Here is a 19,427-nt window from a genome sequence, read left to right as displayed (position 1 = left end):
GTCCCGCTGCTCAAACGACAAACAGGAAAAGAAGTGTGCCTGTCCTGTGTATTCAGTTTTGTGTTTTCAGTACTGTCCTATCAGCTTAATCTAAAAGGACTATTTAAAACACTTAAAATGCCTGTATCGCTTTATAATTTTGGTAATTTAACACAATCAGTGTGAATTTTTAATTTATGTAGATAAAATATTTATTATATTTTATCATTGCTAGGATCACTTTACTCTTCCATGTAACAGTATCAGTTTTGTGGTTCATTTTGAAATAAGATGCCTATTTGTACATAACAAGTAATTTCCTTTGAATCAAAGTAGAGAAGTTTTGAGAGAATGTTAACAAACTAGCATTATGTGTAAGAAAACGTCCACAAAATAATCTGTTGGTTCTGATTTTCGGCCATAAAGTAGTCACGGGAAATGCTAGTACATCGATACAGGGTAATGGCGTGTGGCTTAGGACGTGTGTGCTACAGAAAACCACTTACTGTTATTGTTCTCTTCCCTTTATCTGGATTAGAGATAAAAATTTTATGAGTAAATCCTCTGGGTGAGGAAAACAAATTAACATACAAACATGTGAATATATCATTTCAACTAAATCAAATATGGCCCAAGGTCACTGAACACCAAAATAAAAATAATATTGTTCAATAAGTATATGTCTCCTCACTGTATACATTTTGAGCTTGAAGCTTATCTATATATATTAGGACATCTTCTCTGTTAAACTGGAAGATATCCTGTGAAGTAAATTTATTGACATCTTTGCAGGCAATTAAGTGAGTAGTGTTTGCTTATAATAATTCCATTCATCAGTTGCATTTCAGGAATGGTAGATGTATTTTTTTTGAAAGACGAGATGATAGAAGCAACGTTCTTGCAATATTCCACAGTGGTTCGGCACTTCATAATATACTAAATCTTATTTTTTTAAGTTAGAGGCTAGTACGGAGATTTGCAAATGCTTAATCACATATTTGACAAATTAAAATTTTGCAGGAAAGGGCCTGCTTATTTGCATCATATTTGCTCTTGATTTTGAAAATAGTGCAATTTCACATGGAAACTGACTTCTAGGGATTATGAGGAAAGTGTACATGCAAATGAACTACTGAAAACTTTCCCCCAGAAATTAATATCAAAAAAGGACTCTTGAGTTTTTTTAAGTAGTTTTTAAAATACAATTTTAACTAAAATATAACTTTTTCCCCCTACTTTAGGAAGTTTGCAGATCAGGTACAAGCTAAACAGACATCAAGAACCCGATGTTGTTAACTTTGATTTCAAAAACATGGCTGATGGACAGCTTCACCACGTAAAGATTAACAGGGAAGAAGCAGTGGTCTTTGTGGAGGTAATAGAGAAAAGGCAACAGAAGCAATGGTTAAAATTATGCTCCCCAGCAAGAAGGACCTACAGCAGAAATTGGATAATAGATAGATCAAACAAAGACATCCTTTCAGTTGCTGCTCTTGGATAGATCATGGACCATCAGATGTGTTCAGTTTTTTTAAGCAATAAGATTCTGTCCAAAATATTATTAATACTTGATACTTAAAATTGCCAAACTTTCCTATTTGTTTTGCTTTACTCAGGAGGGAAATACTTTCTAGTTTACCATATCATGCTATTGGTAAGACCATTGCTACTCTAATGAAACCAGTTTACTTCAGATGGGTATACATGCAACCATAATTCTAGCACAGAAATTAATGATTGCAATATCAGAATAAATTTTAAAATGATGTGAATTACAGCAGAGAAAGTTGAATTATTCACTCTACCAGCTTTTGAAGAAAAGTACTAATATTTCAACCCTCTAGGTAGAGGAAAATTTCTTAGCTGAATGACTCAAGTGAAAATACCCAGCTAAGTAAAAATATCAAGATGAGAATAGCTTGTATCTTTTTGTTGGTTTTCCCCATTTTGGCTTTCTTATACAGTGGAGAAAAATAAAGTGATATAAGGGGATAGAAGGTGGGGTGCACTGGTATCTGAGGGTGCACAGAAATAGTTTAGAAAATAATATTCACCTGTATAAATGGCTAACTCTTTAAACTTTGTTTTCCTCAATCTTTGGGGCCATATTAACTATTGCCTATTTTATCATTTTCTTTTGTCTTCCTTTGCCTCCTGTCCTCTTCTCAACAACGGCATCCGTTTGGATGTTTGCACCGTAACAATTTTATAGATTGATGAGAAAGCGAGGAGACAAGTCCACCTTGCATCAGGTACAGAACTCAGTGCGGTCAGATCCCTTGTACTGGGCAGGATTCTAGGTAAGTAAAAGGAATGGCCTTTCGCCTAATCATGATGCATAAACATGGACCAGAAGAGTCATATGCCAGACACATAGACACACACAGACACACAGACACAGACACACACACACGCCACATGCAAATTCATCATGCCAAAAGAAATCTCTTGCATAATTTCATTTCTGAAGTGAATGATAATCAAGGCAGAAGCTGTACTTTCTCAGGGGTATATGTAATCGTGAGTAGGGACATTTTGCAAGATGAGCAAGCATGCTACTTTGATAGTAATGCCACTCTGGCGTGTGCCATGCGTCAGTCCAGCATAATGAAACACGGTATTGCCCTCACACTTCAAGAATATCAAATAAAAGTAGAAATAACAGACTGTGTATCAGTCAGCTGTCAAATATATAAATCATCATCTAATGATAAAACTAGGATTAGATCTAAAAGAAAATGGAGGAGGAAGCAATTGCTTTTCTGCTGCTTAGTGAGTATGCTTTAGGTTGTGGCCTTGATCCTGTTTGCCTTGTTGAGATGCAGTGGCCAGCCACTCCTGCTAGAACCCAATGACTTATAACCCAGTGTCTATCTAAATGCCTTATAATTCTTATTTCTATCCACTAGTTACTTCTGATAATAGCACTGAAGTAGAAACATACTCTTGCCATTTTAACATCAAAATATGTGTGCTTTTTTTTATACTTGCCAGCAAGGACTAAATGGAAAGAGGGGCAGTACATTTTAAAAGGGATTTTCTTTTTAGTTATAAAAGTGGGGGTGGGAGACTTTCTGTAGTCTGGTTTTCCTTCCTAGTTTGATATTTGACCCTAACCTCGAATATTTTGTCCAAGATAATGAATGGAATCTTTTATTTTTTTGACCTTTTCAGTTACTTATACCTTGATATACCATTTCTTGCATTCCCTGTACATAATCTCCGAATCTTGAGAATGCTTTATCAGACCTGTGGGTGAATGATCAAAATATCGGCCCTTGAGAAGGTTAACAGTTAAGTTGGTAAATATTTATAGGCTTTCTAGTACTATGATAAGCACCAGTATTGTACGCTCTTATTCTCCAAACAAGCAGGGGAAGTATCAATTGCATTGTTCTTCCAGGATGCTATAGTGGAGACAAAAAATATGTGCAAAGTACTACTTAGATACTTGGAAGCTTAATTGGAATATCCCAAGTGAGTTTCATAGTATAAGTTACATAAATTCAACTACAGTAATTAAAAGATCAGATCATTATAACCAATCCCGATTTCAAGAGCTCCTCAGTCTAGCAAGGTCTGAGATGAGGCACTTTACATAAAAATGTAAAATGCAAGATAGAAAACTCTAACAATTATGCATAATGTTGATAAAATCATATTTTTGAAGAAATAACATCTTCAAGTTTAATGCCAGAGTTGCTGATGAAAATATTTTGTGTGAATAGAAATAAGCCAAATATATTATAAAAGAATTGGGAAACTGATCTGCATTTTATAAGGAGGATTGTATTAATCAAACAGTAGAATAATAGCATTCATTATATAAATATTTGTCTCCCTTTTTATAATGAATATCACAGATTAATGAGGAATTAAAGATGTTAAGGTTTTCATTCAAGAACAGAGTGTTATTAAAATGCATACCACTCATGCTGAAAATTAAGATTCAAGTTCAAAAGTAAGAATTTGTTTGGTACGTGCCTAAGGTGTGGATCTTGGCCAAGGACTAATATTACATTCAAATCATTTGTAACTCAAAGGAGACTAAAAATTTATGATCATATGGTATGGTTTATGAATTTACAACAAAATGTTATGTACTATATTATTATATTGTAATATGGTATATTAACTTATAGCAAAATTGATGCTAAAAGGGAACTAGTAGTTTTCCAGAGAGTTACTCAATCTTGAAGTTTCTTATTATGTTAGTCAGGGTCCTCCAAGAAGCCACTGGCAAGACAAAATTAACCACGTGAGGATTTTATTAAGGGGACACTTGTGAAAGAGAACGTGTGGAGAGAGCTTGCCAAGACCGGGAGAGCCATCAGATGCCATGCAGCTCTGCCTTCAGGTGAAGGAGAGAGGGACGGAAAGTTAGACAGAAGCATCCTAGACTTCTGTGCAGTCAACAAAGGTTAAACAGTCTTTGGGGAGCCCATGAGTCTGTCATCCATCAGAGGAGTCCCATGTTTCCAAAGGATGGGTCTGCCTTAGAGTCCCTGCTATGAGCAGCTGTTGGCTGGGAACAGCCCATGGGAAGCAAGGCACTGGCCCAAGTATGAGGATGGATTTCAGAGCCCAGCAGCTGGGGCCCTTGGTCAATTCCTCTCATCTAGTTGGAGGTCTGCAAGGCACATTCTCATGTGCTCACACTTATCAACTATGTTTCTCATTTTTGTAATTCTGTTTGGCTCCCTTGTTCATTTAGCACATACTTTGTGATCACCTGTTGTGTACACAGAGAATGCCACTCAGCAAGGCAGACACTGCATCTGCCCTCACAGAATTTATGGTTAGTGGGCATACAGATAATCATTATACAAAATGTTCCTGTGTATCTAATTGAGTGTAATGTACCCTATGTTGCTTGGGATAAAATAGTTCCAAATTATCCTCCAAATTAAAATACGGTGGGACTTCCCCGGCAGTCCAGTGGTTAGGACTCAGCACTTTCACTGCCGGGCCCCGGGTTCAATCCCTGGTCAGGGAACTAAGATCCCACAAGCCGGGCAGCACAGCCAAAAAATAAAAATAAAATAAAATAAATACTTGTTTCGTTTTATAATTTCTTTTAAGGGAGCAGAAAAAAAACATTGACCAGTTTTTTGGGAGGGGTTATAATTTGCCTATTTTCAACCAAAGACTTAAGGATATGACCATCCACTGCCATTTTAGATGGAAACCCAGAAATAAAGGAAATTCTTCCCCTCTTTCACTTTTCTCCAGTACTCATTTCTTAAACTTAGGAAGAATCATGGGAATAATTTTGGATTACTGTCACTATTAATCAACATTACTAGCAGATGTTGAAAAGGAGGGTAAATTTTAGAAATAATATCAAGCTCTACTATGGTGACATGGAAACCATCTCTAACTCCCTACTACACTTAAAATATTTAAAGACTCAAGAACTTTGGCATTAGTAGTCATTAGTAGTTGGGAGCCAGGGTGAGATGATCCAGCTGTTTGCCAAGCAGCTCGATTTAGATACTCCTGTATTCAATAAAGTACATCAAATTTGCTTTTCATATTTAAAATTCACTATAAAATTAAACTCTGGGTTCTATATCTGGATACTTTTATGTGTTAGAATCATATGTTTTATGATTTATTTGAGTAGAAGCTGGATGATTATTTTCACTCATCCTGAGTAGTAGCTTTTGTATATTAGAGGTGATTGATGACCATTGAGGATCATTTCTCTCTTCTGAGGCCATAGAGCCAGGGAGTACACTCAGATTACCGCAGTGGAGGTTTAGCCCAGATATAAATAAAGTCTGTAGTCAGCTAGGAAAGGACATCTACTCAGTCTCCGATAAAGAGCTTTGAGAACAATCTCAATGTGTCAGGAACCGTTCATGTAAAACTCACTTAAGAGCCCAGACGTGAGGAAAAAACATGAGCCAGGTAACCTAAGGGCACTGCAATTTTGTAAATATATTGTGAAACGTCCCTTAAGATAATGGAGGCGTTATTTTAAAAGCATGTTTTAAAAGAGAAGTATAGTTTAGAGCAAGAAAAGTAAGGAATCTACTTAAAGTCATTTTTTTGTATTCAGCAGCTTGAGTTTTGAAAATTTTAATAATTAAAATGTCTTAGACCATCTTCAGTACTTAGCATGACTTCATCCTTGTGGCGGCTTTAATCGTTTCCAGACAGTCAGCTACATCATTTTGAATTGGCCATACCTAGAAACTTAAAAACAGCTTTTCTCCTCATCGTGACACCCCAGCATCGATCAGAAGTGTCATGTTCCAAAAGCACAGAGCACTCATGACGCTGAAACGTATTATCTGCTATTAACTATGGAGCAAATGATAAGGTAGACAGTGGGATTTTGTCAGAGGTGCATATAATCATGAGTACACGCTCCAGGTGGGATGGGCAAGTGTACGCCTTTGACAAGGACGTCACCTGCACCACTTTCACTTGGCCGTCAAACATCGTAAAACAGAGCTCAACTTACACTGCAAAAAATACTAAATGATAAAAGCCGAAGTCACAAATCCCAAATTATATATTTATCAGCTGCCACAATCTAGAAGCCTTCATACAACGATAAAACTCAAATAATTTCTAAACTAAAAAGGAGAAAGCAATTGTTGCTTTCTTTAATTACTGACATGCTTTAAAATGTACCTGTACCAGGAATAAGTAAAAAATAAAGCCATGATCAGGGACTTACGCTATTGTGTGCATGAATTTATTAAAGACCAGGCGTTGATGGATGAGAGAGAGAGGATGGAATTGACAGGAGGTACGGATACAGGACCTTTGGGGTGGAGAGAGGGCACAGCCACAGCGAAGAGATACTGGACCGGCCAGCCTAATGATGGTCTATAGCACTAGTCAGAAGAAAGACAGTGAAATGTGAATTCTGCTTGGGTTGTCTGTTAAGTATAAAAGAGGGTTGGAGATGGTTTCCATGTCATCAGAGTAAGATATTGTTACCTATAAATTATCCTCCTTGCTTGATAGCTGCCAGTAATGCTTGTTAATGACGATTGGAGCCAAAAAGTGTTCCTACATTCCATTCTCATTTGTAGAAGTGAGTCCTGGATGACAGAGAGGGAGCAATTCCTCTCTTTCTATTCTTCCTTCTGAAGAGGCAGGCAGTCTGATGTCGTTTCTTTGTTAAGCATGTTCAAAATGTGTTAAGTACTGAGGCCAAAGTGAATGATTCCTCAATCGGCTCCTTTAAGAGACCTATTTACTCAAAGATTATATAAAGAGACATCTCTCTACGATGTAATTATGTAATTAATCAAAGGAAATATGCAGGTATAAAGTTGTTTTGCTAATTCATTAAGCTTTTATTGGGTCACAATTCTACCACATGAAAAAAAAACCTCAATTAAGATCATTGCATACTCTTGAAATTGCATAAAACCTCTCATAGCAAATGTGCCCACATTTTGAATAATGATATAATTTAACCTATTACAAAATGACTGAAAATTACTATTCAGAGGCTGAGTGAAGTTCGACTATTTATTACTTTTTTATGTCAGGTATGTAATGGTGCAAGACCAGTGACAGCAAAAATCGGTGGGTACATCATGGTGGGAAGAGCCAGGTTGCATCAAATAAACTGGGTTCATATTCTTCCATAATTAATAGGCTGCATTACATTTGCTTTGTTTATTCAAAACTCATTAAATTAAGTTCTGAGTTGTGTTTACAGATTGTTTTTTATGTTAGAAGAGTTTTCTAAAAGCCTGAAGATGTTTTCACTCATTGTGAGCAGTAGCGTTGGTATACTTAAAGGCAGTGACCACATAAGGATCATTTATCTCTTCTGAGGCTGCAGAGCCAGGAAGTAACTCAGGTTTTTGCAGTGGAGATCTAGGCCAGATGTAAATAAAGTATGTGGTCAGAAGGAAGAGGATGTCTACGGCATCTCACAGAAGAGCTTCAGGAACGGACTTCAATCTCAGGGACATTTTATATAAAACCTGCTTCAAAGCCAAAGAGTACACAAGAAAGTTTAATTCAGTTACTTAAGGACACTGTGATTTTGTAAATGTCCAGTCAGATGACACTTCAGGTGACACAGGTCATGCTGAAAGCAAAAGAGAAGCTCAGGTTACCCCGAGATGCCTCACTATAAATAGTTTGTACATTAATCAGGTTCTCAAGGTTGTATCTCAGAGCAGTAGGCTTGGTTGGCAAATAAATACCGTTTACAAAAAAAACTGCTCCTTTATCCACACAGTATTTGCTGTCTGCTTTGCCATTTGACTTTTCCACCAACTGTTGTTGTTGTTGAATCCTTGTTGTAATTGCCTGTGATGGTAAAAATGTCCTGCTGGTCATTAGCACGGCTCCTTTGATTCATTGCACCATTTTCTGGCAAGCTTTATTTATCTTTATGGATTAAAGGCATTGAGATCCTTTTTTAAGGTGACCCCTTTTCCATAGGTGTGGCCAAACTACTTAGGTTTCTTTTGAGTTATTTGTTTTGTTTTGTTTTTCTTTGTTGTTGTTGTTTTGACAGCCACAAGAAGTTTCATGAAGCACTTCTTGTTTTAATTGTTCTTCATTTACTTCATATCCTTTCCAGAAACAGTCCTCTCTCTGCGTAATAAACAGAAAGGCGCTTCATACGAATTTTACTTTCTTGTTACTCTATTTTCTTGTAGAACTTTTGGTAGATTTCTTTGCAAAAGCAGAAGCCATTCCCTTGGTTGGAAGATACAGTTGAGGCTAACTTTTTAACAGGCAAGACCACCTGCAAAATCTGAGTCAGTTAAGAATTTTTCTAACCGGAAACATCCCAAACATAATTGTCTTATCAGGATTTCAATGAAGTAAGAGGCATTTATCTACAATTCCCCCACCCGTGCTGTTCTAACCCTTACATGTTGTTGGCATTTCAGGAGTCAGATAATAGGAAAGATAAATGTTTTTGTCCACTGGCTCTATGAACACAGTTGTCAGTGCAGCTCTCTGATACTATGTACTGCTTATAAGCAACTTAATATAGCTGTTAACTTCATCTGGACTCAACTCTGGGAAGATGGATGCAAAGTCCCATAGTTCCCTTTCTCTCCAGATTCTAGTTCCGACCCATTGACTTTCCTGAAACAAGGGAGTTGACGGTCTAGCGCAGCCAGGTGGGGTGCCTGGGGGCTGCCAGTGAGACAGTGTTGTGAGACTCCCTGCTTCTGGTTGGAAGAGAGTCTGGGGACCAGCCTAGAAGAGTCTTAAGGGAGACCCTGAATTGTGTGGCTCCTGGAAAATGCTTGGCTTGCAGAGACCCCTGGACCCCGTGGGGAAAGGGCAGCATTGAAAACTCAGCGCTTCTGTGTTCCCTCTTTGCCGAGGAGAGAATGACCTGAAATGTGAGGATGTCCTGAATCCTGAAATTTGGACCATGTCCTCTCTGTCCCAAGGTTGGGTGGGCATTTGGATGGCAGCTTCACGGACAAGGACAGCTGCTACGCTGTCTACCTTCTCTGGGCGTCAGCCACCTAAGGAAGGCAGTGACAGAGAATCAACGAGCAGATGAGAAAAGCAACCCTATATACAACCCTTGATTCAACAGCAGTCAAGTGGGAGAGAAATCAAAACAACCAGAATGAAGCTATTCAAGGAGACAGACCCCATCCTGAATGAAACTAAGTAAGAGCGCTGTAAGGAAATTCTAGCCAAGCAGCAAAAAGACCTAGAGGAACTACAAGTATGATTTTTCCAGACTAAAAAAGAATGATCTTTGTGGATACTTGAAATCATTCCCTGGAAGAGCAAGTGAGAAAAGCACGTGACCCACACAAAAACAAGTCCTCAAAGATAGAAATCAGCAGGGAGATTAAAAGCAGTTAAAGAATATGCAGAGGAGACCAAACGTGAATCTCGGCAGTCCAGAAGCATAAAAAGGATGAAAGTGAAACAATAGCTGCTCGCACAGCATATGAAATTTTCCAAGCTAAAGAAAAACCTGTGTCTGCAGATTAAAATGGGCCACCGGGGTCTATGCGTAATAGATGAGAGGAGATAAACAGCAGGGACAATCTGATAAAAATTCCTAAATCACAGGGAACCTTACAAAGTTTAAGAACGAAGTGATAGAGCCAGAAGATGCTGGAGTAAGATATCTACAGACGATTAAGAGAATAGGGCTGTGCAGAGTCATCCTTAAAATAGACACACAAAGAATCACCTAATCCATCAAGATAAATTTCTGTTCCAGATACACTCCATCACATTTTCTAATTTATTTCTTCATAGCATTATCAGTGTTCAGAATTTTCATCCATTCCTGTTTCATGTTTAGCGTCTGTCTCCCCTACTAGAATGTAAGATGCTCAAACAGCAGGGAATGCGTTGCCTGTATATTTAGCTCTTAAAACAAATATTAATTGACAGACTAGTTTAAGTTTTAGATTTTAAAGCTTTTTTCTACAATATTTTATAATAGGTAAATATTTTCCGTTTAAAGGTGTAGGGTTTTTAAAAGTTGCCTCATATCAGATTTTTACCAGAGAAGCGAATTTTATCTATTTACTTTTTTCGTTGTTGTTCAAAATGTAAGATTTTTTTTAAGGTCTATAGAAATTTTTTTCAGGATTTAAACCTTGTAGAAGAAATATGAAAAGCACTGTTCTGATTATATTGCTATTAAAGTATATTCCTTTTTATTCCTTGTTAAAGTAAAAAAAATAAACCAAAAAACTCTGAAGCAAGAATGCTGTCTTTTTCTAAAAATATGTATATTTGAATGTATCTGCATCCATTCAAATGAGTGACTGCTGTGTGGGGGGACTAAGTTAGTTCTTTGGTTTATACACATCGATGAAGCGCCTCCTATGTAACCATGTGGTGCTGGGTGTTGAGGGCTCCCTGTGTGCTCACGGAGCAGCAGCGTGATAGCCTCCCAGGGCTCTTTGTGCTACGAGGCAGGACAGCCTACTGGTAAGGACATAGGCTCCAGAGCTAGGATACCTGGGTCTGAATACCGTATCCCCCAGCACAACAGGAAAGTGATGTAATCTGTCTAATTTTCAGATTTTTTAGAGTGTGATATTCATGATGCTAAACATCTAATCAGTATTTTTATTAAAAAGGTATAAAACATGCATGAAAATGGGACAGAAGGAAGTGTTCTTCAAAAACCTTGATATAACAAGACAGGCTTAATCAGAACAGAGTTGCCCAGAGTCATTTCAAGAATAGATACCAAGCCCAAAAAAAAAAAAAAAAAAAAATACACTGCAGAAGATATAAGTGGAGTGAAGGAAAGAATGTGTCAATTATAAACAAAAGAAGCTTATGATTTTGGAGTCCAACAGGCCTGGAGTCCAGTGCACAATGCCAACAGCTGAGTTAACCTCAGGCAAATCACTGAAATTCTGAACCTAAAGGGTCTTGTCTGTGTGACTAGACTAGGATACTCATGGCTTCTGTAAGGTTTAAACACAAGCATGCAAATCCCTTAGAATACTGCCTACCGTATAATAAGCATTCAGTAAATTCAATATTTATTATATTAGTTTTTGAAAAGACCGAAATGCAAGTGTTGGTGTCCCGGTAGGTGCAGCACAGGGGAAAGTGGTCTTGCCGCTTTATGGTCATGTAGGATGGGTGGATGCATCGTAGTCTGATAACATTTGAACGTTAAAAGTCTACAATTAATTCCCCTTGCTTAGATTTCATGCTTGCCAAGCGTGAAATATCTTCTTCACTGTAAAATTATAAATTAATATCTTGACACTCAACCAATCTCTGTCCCACAATAATTCCATATTAACTAAATGCTCATTAAAATGGAGGGGGGTTATCTATGTATAGGGGACACACACATACCTCAGTCTGAGTGGTAGGTGGACGGTGAAACAGGGAGAAAAGTCAGTGAGGTATGAAAGTTTTCACTGCTGTACGTGAAGAATTAAGAGTCTCTGAAAGCTTTTGAGATACAACCTCTAACATGATAACATCTTGCAGGAACGCTGATCAGTTCATTATCTGACCCATTCTTGTAGAGACTTTAATTATTTCCAGAGAGCTCTCAGTATATTTAATTAGCCATACTTAAAAACTTGTCTTTATTAGCCTGGGATGTCTCACCAGTAGTTGTGGAAAGATTTAATGGATCTCTTGTAATAAAGACAAAAGCAAAAGGAATTTAACAGCTGAGTATGTATTGCTGTTGCGTTGTCAAGACTTGGAATAGTCCATTGTGGCAATGCCCGTTTGCACCTTCACTGTCATCAATCCTGTGGTGTTTCTTTGGCTTCCCAGAACACAGTGACGTGGACCAGGAGACGGCGCTGGCAGGTGCACAGGGCTTCCTGGGCTGTCTCTCTGCTGTGCAGGTCAGCCACGTGGTGCCGCTGAAGGCCGCTCTGCACCGCAGCCGCCCAGCCCCCATCACCATCTCAGGACACGTGACGGAGTCCAGCTGTGTGGCCCAGGCTGGCACCGATGCCACATCAAGGGAGAGGACACACTCCTTTGCAGGTGGCCTATGGCGCTTCTTTTACCCAGTCCCAAACACAGCTTGTCCACTGGATATTAAAATCTTTTAATGCTGGGACTCTGTGTTCTCAAGATGGTTTCTTGAAATTGGTTTTGTTTAATTTTCAGTCCTTGCCCATTTCTCTCCTAGATTCTCAATTCGTTATTCCTGTGGACCATTGCATGTGGGCATTGCTTAAGGTTAAAATTGCAGACATCCCACACTGACCTCTCTAATTCTGTTCTGGTTTTAAAAGTTTATGAATTTTTAAACATTTCTTCTTTTTACTCACCGATATCCCCCTCTTCCCCCTTTTCTGTCCTTTAACTGCAGATCATTCTGGAACAAGAGATGACAGAGAACCCGTCACTAACACAATCAAGAGTGACTCTGCAGTAATTGGAGGTAGTAGAAAGCATGAGCGAGCTCTTCCTATCATTGCTAATGATGAGGTAGTTAGCACTAGAGAAGCTGTCTGTGGAGAATCTACACATGGCCCAAGAGTTAGGCAGTGAATCCTGAGGTCAGTGGGGTGCTTTATTATTTGTACTGGATTGTCTTATAGAGTCATCCTGAATTCCCAGCTTCCTTGGAGAGTTTCAGTGTAAATAATTGATAATTCACTGAAACATCACACTCAAAGAATGGTTGTTACACTGTGATACTAATGAATATCATTTAGCTTGATAATGGCCATCTCCATTCCCTAGGGTGTTCTGACTGGATTTGAGGAAGTGTCATTTTTTGCCTTCTTGGACACATCACTGCTTCTGCAAGGGTTTATGTAAGAAGTAGGAAAAACCTGAGATTAACATTAGAAGCATATATTTAATGTTGCCTTAATGCTTAATCAAGGTGTATATTTCCATGGTTTAGATGCTCCTCTCAGTGAATATTACATTTTTATTTGCATTTTATCAAATACAAAACTAATGGAAGAAGGGTGGTTCATACTTACTTTATTATTATTTTTTAATATATTTATTTATTTTTGGCTGTGTTGGGTCTTCGTTGCTGCGCGCGGGCTTTCTCTAGTTGCGGCGAGCGGGGGCTACTCTTTGTTGCGGTGCATGGACTTCTCATTGCGGTGGCTTCTCTTGTTGCAGAGCACGGGCTCTAGGCACACAAGCTTCAGTAGTTGTGGCACGAGGTCTCAGTAGATGTGGCTCACGGGCTCTAGAGCACAGGCTCAGCAGTTGTGGCGCACGGGCTTAGTTGTTCCACGGCATGTGGGATCTTCCCGGACCAGGGATCAAACCCATGTCCCCTGCATTAGCAGGAGGATTTTTAACCACTGCACCACCAGGGAAGTCCCAATACTTATTTTAAATTGCAAAATTAACACAAAAAGTTTTAAATTTATCTTCCTGGCAGTAAAACAGCATATTCTCTGAGACATAATTTACTCAAAACCAACCCCCTACATAAACCTTTTCCTTCCTGATTAATGGTCTTAAGAATGTTATTAATCAGATTATTGAAATGTTAAGTGGCTCACCTTTCCTCCATACTCTGCATATGATATGGACATAAAAAGTAAACAGTTATTTTATTATCAATATATTGCCAGGTAACATGATTAGTCGTATACTTGAGCAACTTCCGTGGGCTTTATACCTGATTCATTTGGTTCTATTTTTTACACCCTTACTCATGTAGACACTGACTTCCTTTAAGAACTTAGAATTTTATTTAGACAGAGAATAGTACTGGTCAACTCTTTGTGAGAATATTAACATCCCCATTGCTTTTTCAGTTGCTTTACTTTTTATCAAATTAATGAGGTATAAATTAAAGATGCATAAAATAGGTTCCTCATTTAGTCATATAACAAGCGAAAAACAAAAACTAAAACCCTGTTAGAAGAGTAGTTAATAACTGCATGTCTACAATAAATATATCAATATAGTATTAATACAATCTATGGTAAAAACTCATTTGAAGTTATAGCATTTAAAATGTGCTCAGCATTGCAACTTGTTGGGATTCCTAGTCAAACAAATTGTCTCAGTCTCATAACGGTGCTTTTTCTGTGCATTTAACTAGTATAGATATATAGTCAGGATATAGGGAGATAAATATACAGATTTAGATAGAAATAGTTATTGTATAGTCAAGCTAATGTTACAGCAAGTATTTAATCTTTAGAATATTGTTTGTAAGTCATTGTATGTTGGGATGGAACACACAATGGAAACAACTAATAGGTGACCTGTGAAATTCTCACTTGACTCGAGTGCACAGAGCAGAGCAAGAATTATGGAAGATTTGCTGCTCGGGGTCTCGCCAGGGTCCACAGATCCAGGAGTGTCTGCTTTTGATCATTGCAGACTGAGCTTCGGGAGCAGAGCAGCTGGTCGTGGCCATCTAACCCCGGAAGGCCTCTCCTGGGGTCACGCGCAGTTTCTCAGCTAAATCACAGAATACTGTTCTGTAGCATGTTGCTCCGTCTGCTAGCGTTGTGGTAGAGTTCTTCACTTGTTGTTGCATTACTCATAAATTGCACCCACTGTGTAACAATAATTAACCCATCTAAGTAGTTTCCAACTGGCTAATTCCCCCGTGTTTTACATTTTAGGTAATCTTTTTCTTCAGTTACAAACAGTAAATAAATAAACAGTGTGAGATGGGAAAATTGATTTAATAAGATATTTAGGGTTTCTGGTCAGAATACACAGATATGAATGCTCAGATTTAGACAGAAAGCTACATAATTTCCTCATAAAAACACATTCACCAGTTGGCAGTGTCACAGAGTTTTGTAGATAGATGGCCATATGTCATTTAGAGTATCCTCTTTCTTTTCTTTTTTTTTTTTTTTTTGTATAACAGGTTAGATCAAGGTTTTCCGTGGACATGAGAAACCCTGACATAACACTGTCTCCAGTTAAAAGGGAAATCACGTGCATGGAGCAAACCATTTCCAGAGTCCAGCCGTGATTTTGACTGTCTGGGCGTCCTGCCTGGGCCTGCAGTAGCCTGCCCTCTGTATCTACTTCATCAGCTTTCCACACTGAAATTGTTCAGAATCTCTTTCTTTAAACTAGAGGCCTATAACCAGACAATAGAAGTATTTATAGCAACTCAACTGATTACTTTTCTAAGATGAAAGGCAAAATGTATAACATCAAATGGATCCTCTGATTTAAATTATTCTTTATTAATATGACCAACTATGAAAAATCGTATCCATTAGTAAATTCTTCAGATTTCAAGTATGGTACAGAATTTAGTTACCAGGTTTATGTTGGATCTGTCAACAAGGAATTTCTGTCCCTTTCAGGTGAGGCTGACCTCGCCAAAAATCGGCTTAGCCCCTGGCAATATTATGATTGGCTGTAGTGAATCTGCCCATCAGATCATGTGCTGTGAAATCCACTGTGACTGATGAGGACTTTCAAAGTTTTGGCTTCAGTTGGATTTGTTAGAGTTGTTTATACCTAATTTAAACTAGGAGGAAGAGTCCTTGTTTTATGATATGAGACTCCATCCACATCACATGTTTTCATTGTACCTATTTTCGTCTGAAAACACTATATTAGTACCTCCACTGATTTCATCAGAAGAGTCTAAGTACAAGGGAACTCTCAAACTCATGGTGACAGACAACAGTTTTCCAAATTCTATTTTTCATTTGAAAACTTGGCTTTATCATTGGCATCCTACATTGTCAGTTGTTTTTCTTTTCTTTCTTTTCTTTTTAATAAATTTTAAAATTTTTATTTATTTATTTTTGGCTGCATCGGGTCTTCGTTGCTGTGCGTGGGCTCGCGAGCGGGGGCCAGTCCCCACTGCAGTGCGGGGACCCCCTCATTGTGGTGCCCCCCCCATGAAGCATGGGATCCAGGCACGTGGGCCTCAACAGCTGTGGCACACAGGCTCAGTAGTTGTGGCGCATGGGCTTAGTTGTTCTGCGGCAGGTGGGATCTTCCCGGACCAGGGCTTGAGCCCGTGTCCCCTGCATTGGCGGGCAGATTCTTAGCCACTGCGCCCCCAGGGAAGCTCTGTTTTTCTTGAAGTGACAGATTTACTTCATTTTAAAGAAAATGTCTGCCAGATATCCCAGTTAAAACAACCATAGTTTATCTGTCAGTCATCCTTTCAAGTAAAAACAGTGTTCTTTAAAGGAAAAAGCAGCTAGTTCAGTTCACAACTCAACTCAGATGTTCACGCTGGCATTCTTCCTGGAGACAACCATCATACTTCACGCTACAGTAGAAGTACTTTACAAATACTTCCCATGTCATCACACAAAATGTTAGAAGGACTTATGGCCAAAGGTCATGATTTGGTAAAATGTGTAATTTTTAGTGCTTCATCAAGGATATTCTTAAATGAATCTGGTAGTGCAATGCCTGCTTTCTACTTTATGAATTCAGTGACCACTTTTAAGGTTTGGTGGCCTTGCCTTAATTCATGCCAAGGTACCAAGAAGTTGACCTAACCTTGTTTTGTCCTATCAGTGGATATTACAACACAGTGAAAAAGGCATCTTAGAGTTATTATGAATAGTTTTGACCCTGTGGACCCCTCACAGTGTCCCGGGAACCACCAGGGATTCATAGATCACACTTTGAAGAAGACTGACTTAACGTAATGCCAGGATTGGTAACCATTTGGCATCGCTAACAGTTGTGGTATTTTTTATTTACCACCAATTTTTTATTTACCACCAATTTTTTATTTACAATCAGGTGTTTCAAAAAATCAATATTCCTCATATAGATATAATTACTCTATGTATTCATATCGATATATTTCATTAGTCAAGATTATTCGTATACATAACTGTTCCTGCTATTTATTTAACAATATAACAAATTATTGATAATCAAGTTCATTAAAGTGTTTACATTTAAGGGGATAAATTAGGAGATTGGGATCAACCTATACACACTACTGTATATAAAATAGAGAAACAACAAGGACATACTGTTTACCCAGGGACCTAGACTCAATATTTTGGAATAACCTATAAGGGAAAAGAATCTGAAAAAAATAGATATATATGTATATGTATATATGTATAACTGAATCATTGTGCTGTGCACCTTAAGCTAACACAACATTGTAAATCAAATGTACTTCAATTAAAAAATGTTTACAGAGACTTCCCTGGAGGTCCAGTGGTTAAGACTCCATGCTTCCCCTGCAGGGGGCGTGGGTTATCCCTGGTCCAGGAACTAAGATCCCACATGCCGCATGGTGAAGCCAAAACTAATAACGATAATAAAATAAAATAAATAATAAAAAATGTTTACATATTTAAGTATTAAAAACACATTTGATTATTTTATGATGTTACTATTACTCTATAATTTCAAAATAATTAAAACTTGTCTGGGTATTAATGTGAAGTGACCCCATGGTCTTAGAGTCATGTAGGTAATACCTTGTGTTATTAACATATTGTACATATAAATGCACTGAATGAATCCAATATAATATGCGTTCAGAGTAAATGAAGGGGAACCTACAAGACTGATAGAACTCAGAAGTAAACAACATATTTTATACCACTTGATCCAGAAATACCTAAGGTTTTGATATTGATTTGAAATTTCCAATTTATATATATTAGACGCTTGATCTCAGTAGAAAATAATTTTCTGATGACTTCTTGAACAGTGAAGTCTACAGTTTCTGCATGGACAACAATTCTGATTTTGTGTTTCTTTTCTCTTCTCTCACCAGGTTTGATAGCTGTTGTGATCTTTATCTTGCTGTGCATCGCTGCCATAGCTGTCCGCATTTATCAGCAGAAAAGGTTATACAGAAGGAATGAGGCAAAAAGGTCAGAGAATGTAGACAGTGCTGAGGCTGTTCTGAAAAGTGAGCTTCATACACAAAATGCAGTCCGTGAAAATCAGAAAGAGTACTTCTTCTGATTGGCAGCAGTGATTTACCTTATAATTACAGCAGTCTGATTTAATAGCCAGGGGCTCTCAAGGGACAAAAAACAGTTCTTACATTGAATGTACAGGCAATGGATTTGCAGCACTGCCATGTTGCCATGTCCAGACTCGAGACAGCTCCAGGAGGCCTCATCCAGTGACATACTTCCCACAGTGGTCATTCTATATAACAAGGAGTTTTAGATATTGATATTAATTTCCAACTGTTCTGATATGATCTGAAACAGAAGTTTAACCCACTTGAGAGCTACAGGTTTTCAATGTGAAAAGTGTAGCCCTGGCCTCTCAGCCGTAAGTGATACCTAAGTTGTGTGAGAGGTGAAAGTCAAAATTGGACTATAATGACCTTGCTTTATTTGAGAACATATTCTGTGTTTGCTTTAGTGTCCCCATGGTGTTATTCATAGACCTGGAAATGCTTCTAAGATCCTGTTTGGCTGGTGTTTGCATCTTCAGTGGCCAAAAGTATATAAACCCCTTTGCCTTTCTCTGTATTGCATTCAATACAATTTATCAGTAGTGTTGAAATATGTTTTGTTGTCACTGGTTTGTTTGTATTGCTCTTTTTCTATTTGACTCTTCTCAATGATTTTGAAAACTTTAGGTTTTGAGTGTCAGGCTCCAGCTCTGAACATGCAATTCATATGTAACAAGACCTACAAAGTGCATTGCTCATCAGTATGTGATGTCTTGCCTTTAACACTTTTCTGTTTAACTTGCTCTCATGGTTCGGTATCAGCAGTAGTTAAGACCCTGGGTAATGCCAGTTTCCCAAAGAGTGTGAAATGTTGGCACGTAAACTCGTTGATATAAAAAACACAATTCTTAACACTTCAAAGAATTGTTTTCATTTACAACTGTAATATCTCAAATGAAATATACTTCCGAGAATATTTTCCCCCAAACCTTATGTCAGTTTTCTTTATAGGTTTATATTTCTATTTTCCTAAAGTTTATCACCCACTTTTCCTTGATCTCCCTTTACTGTAGTCCATGGAGCATCTTCTTATGTATTAGAAAAAAGAGACACTTGAAGTGTAGAGCTCCATTCTTCATTCTAAACTCTATCT

The 19,427-nt window shown here is 38.0% G+C and overlaps 1 protein-coding gene across 7 annotated transcripts in view; it reads left to right on the top strand.

Moving 5' to 3' along the window:
- The window catches only part of CNTNAP4 (contactin associated protein family member 4), a 262,949-nt gene extending 244,148 nt beyond the window's left edge, over positions 1–18,801 (top strand). For 6 of the 7 annotated variants that reach the window (XM_019941613.3, XM_019941626.3, XM_019941632.3 and 3 more), the window contains 5 exons: positions 1,221–1,354; positions 2,192–2,279; positions 12,226–12,444; positions 12,776–12,847; positions 18,137–18,801. In XM_019941613.3, coding sequence (XP_019797172.1) covers positions 1,221–1,354; positions 2,192–2,279; positions 12,226–12,444; positions 12,776–12,847; positions 18,137–18,330 — 707 coding nt within the window. In that variant the 3' untranslated portion in view covers positions 18,331–18,801. The remainder of the gene's footprint in view (positions 1–1,220; positions 1,355–2,191; positions 2,280–12,225; positions 12,445–12,775; positions 12,848–18,136) is intronic. The other variant, XM_019941621.3, reaches the window with a different exon arrangement.
- The last annotated feature ends 626 nt before the right edge of the window (positions 18,802–19,427 follow it).

The sequence above is a fragment of the Tursiops truncatus genome, chromosome 19 (assembly GCF_011762595.2).
Source record: "Tursiops truncatus isolate mTurTru1 chromosome 19, mTurTru1.mat.Y, whole genome shotgun sequence".
In the NCBI taxonomy this organism is placed as follows: Eukaryota; Metazoa; Chordata; class Mammalia; order Artiodactyla; family Delphinidae; genus Tursiops; species Tursiops truncatus.
The sequence above is the reverse complement of the archived record's forward strand: the minus strand, read 5'-3'. Positions and strand labels throughout refer to the sequence as shown.